The sequence below is a fragment of the Temnothorax longispinosus genome, chromosome 4 (assembly GCF_030848805.1).
Source record: "Temnothorax longispinosus isolate EJ_2023e chromosome 4, Tlon_JGU_v1, whole genome shotgun sequence".
Taxonomy (NCBI): domain Eukaryota; kingdom Metazoa; phylum Arthropoda; class Insecta; order Hymenoptera; family Formicidae; genus Temnothorax; species Temnothorax longispinosus.
Genome location: NC_092361.1, coordinates 8,293,416 through 8,298,290, shown reverse-complemented (window position 1 = coordinate 8,298,290; position 4,875 = coordinate 8,293,416). Strand labels below are relative to the sequence as shown.

Here is a 4,875-nt window from a genome sequence, read left to right as displayed (position 1 = left end):
TATCCTCACTGATGCTAACTAATTCTTCCAACATTTCTGTAGATATACCATCATTAGTTAAATCGTGCAAACGACCCAGAAATTAAATATTTATTTTTTAATTAAGTAGAAAATATTTTCATGTAAATTAGTTTTTATTTCCTTTGCACGATTTCTTATTCCTTTTTATAAAACACTTTGCGATAGAGAATTTTACTTTCTTTCCTGCCGAGCCATATATTTTTATCTTAATTATTATTTTCTTCTTTTTTAGTGGAATAGGCCTACTGGGGAAACCACTTAAAAAAAAACGCATCAGCAATAGTACCTCATGGGTGATGTGGAAATCTATTGTTGAAATTATTATACGTTATTATAACTATATTATTATAAAATTACGTCAATTCATAATAATATTATTATGGAACATGTATATAACAGTATACTTAATAGAAAACTTTAAGTTAAAATTTAATTAGCGGAAAGTACGATCCTAGTATATTTTTTCCACCGGTACGCTCCTGAGCGGACAGCGTGACAAACGCGAGCGGCGGCTCGGCCGTCGAAGATCGAGCGGTAGTGGGGGAACAGTAAACGTCGCTTCTGAAATCGGCCCGAAATGTGCAGATCTTTGCGAGCACTGTTGTACAGGTAGAACGAGCGAGTCGCCAATTAGGAAATGGGCAGGAGTTAGTACGGAGAGGTCTGTGGGATCGCTTGATAAAGGAGTGAGGGGTCGTGAGTTTAAGATCGCCTCGATCTCGGCTAGAAGCGTGGCGTACTCTTCAAACGTGAGCACTCTTCCCTGTGTGACAGAATTCAGGTGCCGTTTCGCGATCTTGACCGCCGCCTCCCATAAACCACCAAAATGTGGAGCGCGGGGGGGAATGAAGCTCCATGTGATCTTTTGCTGCGCAAGACTAGTTTGAATCTCGTCTTTCTCTTTCTCGAGGAATGCGTAAATTTTCCTTAATTCTCGAGCGGCTCCCACGAAGTTGGTCCCGTTATCGGAGAACATCTGGGAGCAGATGCCGCGCCGAGCAGTGAAGCGACTTAGAGCTGCCAAAAACGCTTCCGTAGTCAGAGCTGACACGAACTCCAAGTGAACTGCCTTAGTACTAAAGCACCTGAAAATTGCGATATATCCCTTAGAGACATGTGTTCTTCCGCGACGCCGACTTTCGCGTACTTGCAGCGGTCCGGCGTAATCAACGCCAGTGTTAGTGAAAGGACGTTCGTATCCAGCCACTCTTTGCTTAGGTAGGTCGCCCATCTTAACCTCCGGAGTCGTTGGACGAAGTCTGAAGCAATTCAAGCAATTTTTTATCACCTTACGCGCTTCCCGACGTCTACTTAAGGGCCAATATCGATATCTCACCACACTGAGGAGTTGCTCCGGGGGACAATGATGCAAACGTACGTGTTCCTGACACATGATCAAGCCCGTAACATGATGTCTAGCGGGTAGAACGATAGGATGCTTTCGATCTACCGAGAGACTCGAATGTCTGAGTCTCCCACCGACTCTAATCAATCCCCTGTCGTCTATAAAGGGATCTAATGCTCTCAACTTGCTCTTACTCGACAAATTTCGACCTGCGACTAAGGCTTCATAATCTTGGGAGAAGATATCCCGCTGAACTAATCTTGCGATTATTTTCTCTGCTTCGTCGAGCTCTTCGACTATAAACGGACCAGTCCTTTTTGTTCCAAGCGCGTTTTGCTTCCATCTCATGCACTGAGCGATTACTCGCTTGAGCTTGCTGTACGTCGAGAACCTCATTAGCACATTCGACGTCTCGTTCATTACCAACGTTACAGCTGTCGATTTAAGTTCCGGCAAGACTGTTTCTGGTTCTTCCATTTTTGCCGGCCATGGACACTCGCTGGTCAGCCAATGTGGGCCGTGCCACCAAAGCTTGCTTTCAGCCAATGTGTCAAAGCTGACTCCTCTTGATAGTAGATCCGCTGGGTTCTCTGTCGTTGGCACATGATACAGGGGGATGTTCTTCGTGATGTCTTGAATTTTTGAAACGCGGTTAGCTACAAACATTTTTAGCTTGTGAGGCTGGGTTTTTATCCATCCCAACACAACTCGCGAATCGCTGCCTAATCTTGTATTTCGGATTCGCTTACCATATGCTTTTTCTGCGCTAGCATACAGATTTGCGAGCAGAAGAGCTGCTTCTAACTCTAATCGGGGAATTGTGATGGTTTTGAGCGGTGCTATTTTTGTTTTAGCACAAATTAAGTGCGAGTGAATAGTTCCTTGATCATCTTGACTTACTGCGTATAGGCAAGCGCCAAATGCTCGCTCCGAGGCGTCTCCAAATCCGTATATATCAAACGTCGTCGACTGGTCCGCCGGAACCACGTTTCGTGGTATCTGGAGCGTGTTAATCCTTGCCAAAGAAGCGCAGTAGTTCTCCCACTCTGTTGAAAGTTCCTGAGGTATAGGCTGATCCCAATCAAGATCGTGCGTCCACAATTTCTGCATGATTATCTTACCGGTAATAAGCAGCGGTGCCAGAAGGCCGAGTGGATCGAAGACTTGCGCTATTTTTGATAACACAACTCGCTTCGTAATTGCTTGCGTGCTTTCCATTTTAATTTCATACTGCAAACAGTCGGATTTGGCGTTCCACAAGAGTCCCAATGTTTTGAGGGCTCCTTCCTTGTCGATGATAAGCACGTCGTCTGTCTTGCACTGCGTAGCAATGTGCTTTAAAACTCGCGGATCGTTCGAGCGCCATTTATGGAGATGAAACTGGCCTCTCTCCATCAACTGAGACAATTGTTTCTGCAATTCGATCGCTTTGGCAAGCGTTCTCGCTCCACTAATCACATCGTCCATATAACTATCTTCGAGAAGGGCTAATGCGGCCAGTGGCAGATCTCTGCCCTCTTCTATTGTCAACTGTATGAGACTCCGTATAGCCAGAAACGGTGCCGAGGTTGTGCCGTAGGTGACGGTATGCAGCTTGCATAACCTTATCAGTTCCTCCGGGCTTTCCCGCCAGAGGATTCGCAGCAACCCTTGATTCCTCTTATCGACGCGTATCTGTCGAAACATTTGAGCGACGTCTGCCGTTACCACGTACTCGTGAGTCCTGAAACGAAGGAGTATATCGTACAGATTTGTTTGTAAATTGGGACCTGCCATAAGCTTGTCGTTCAGAGAAGTGCCAAGCGTCGTTTTTGCCGACGCGTCAAATACGACCCGTAGTTTTGTCGTTACGCTCTCCGGTCGTAGAACTGCTTGATGAGGTAGAACGTAAGATTCAGCCTCTTGATCCTCGTCGTCCGATACCACTGACATGTGATCCTGTTCTTGGTAGTCTCTCATGAACTTGACATATTCTGCCTTTAGATTCGGATTCTTTGCAAAGCGACGCTCCAATGCGAGAAAGCGTTTCAAGGCGAGCTGCTTCGAATCTCCTAACTTGACATTTGCTCGTGTCGGTAATCTTACGATGAATCTTCCCGTTGAATCTCGCTTGAAGGTTTTGATGTAATACTCCTCGCATGCTTTCTCTTTTTCTGAATATTGTTTAGTCCTAACAATTTCTTCCTGTGTCCAGAAACGTTCTATCTGTTGATTCAACATGTCATTTGTTATAGTTAAACACGTTCCTGATGAATTGGGATTAGCGTCGATCATCTCTCCGCCAACAATCCAACCAAACATAGTATTTTGCAATGCTGGCTGGCCCTTAATGTGGTTCTTTGGTGTTCCACAAAGTATTTTTCAGTATAAACCAGACCCGATGAGCAAATCGATAGCAGCCGGTTCATCAAACCCGGGATCTGCCAGGCGAACATCCTTTGGTAAAATAATCTTGCTTACGTCGATCTTGTTCTGAGGCAAGCGCTCCGTAATAGTCGGCAATACCAGACATTCTAATGTCGTTGTAAACTCTCCTTGAGTTGATTTGATTCGCAAGTTTGTCGTCTTTGCTGCCTTTGTTTGCATTTGGCCTATTCCTGTGATTGGACGATCTTCCGATCGGCATGGTAACTTCAACTTTCTCGTGAAATCTGCCGTTATTAGGTTGGACTGCGATCCTGGATCGAGCAGTGCCCTGCAAATCTGTGGATTTTCGTCGGAATCATAAGCGAAGATTCTAACTGTCGTAAGAATTACTCTTGATGATTGCTTCTGTACGTAGAAGATGCTCCTAGATGAATCTTCTTGTTTAATGCTCGCTGCCTGCTTCGCCTCACTGACATTTGTGCTATCCGAACAACAAAAGACTACCGGTGTCGCTGGTGCATTGTTCTCGTTCGATTGATTCTCTGACTCCCGATGGAGGAGTGTATTGTGCCGACCGGTGCACTTTTTATACGTCGACGATCTGCAATCTTTTGCCAAGTGTCTCGCATTCAGACAGTTAATACAGAGTTTCTTCTCCCGTATTAATTTCATCCTGTCTGATATCGATTGCTTCAGGAGTTCTTCACACCTGTAAATAGCATGGCTGCCCTCGCAAATTTTAGTTTGCTGACGTCGTAGTGAGTGAAACCTTCTTTTTCTTCTTTTTGCTTGTTGACTTCTCGTTCGGAGGTTGCTTTACCTTGCCTTGATTAAGTACTCGCATCGTATGACAGCGCTCTGTCAGGAACTTTAAAAATTCATCCATCGTCGGCATGTTTGCAGGTGTTCGATTCTTTGCGAAATCCAGCTTCTTTTTTGCTAAGTGAATGAGCATTGTCTCCCATTGGTCGACTGGTTGCTGCAGAGCCTCGAGAGACTTCGTGTGCGTGTGGATATGCCAAATGAATTGCCGGATTGAATCGGCTTTGTTTTCCTTTGTTATGTCCGGGAATTGCAGTAATGCTTCAAAATGCGTTTCGATTATTATAGCATCGTGTTATCATACGTGTCCTTAAGGGGGT

General features: G+C 45.0%; 1 protein-coding gene across 1 annotated transcript; it reads right to left on the bottom strand.

Annotated features, from left to right (window-relative positions):
- Nucleotides 1-472: 472 nt before the first annotated feature.
- Nucleotides 473-3,640, bottom strand: LOC139811505 (uncharacterized). The gene has a single exon (XM_071775779.1). The coding sequence runs from the start codon at nt 3,638-3,640 to the stop codon at nt 473-475; it is 3,168 nt and encodes a 1,055-aa protein (XP_071631880.1).
- Between the last annotated feature and the right edge of the window lie 1,235 nt (nt 3,641-4,875).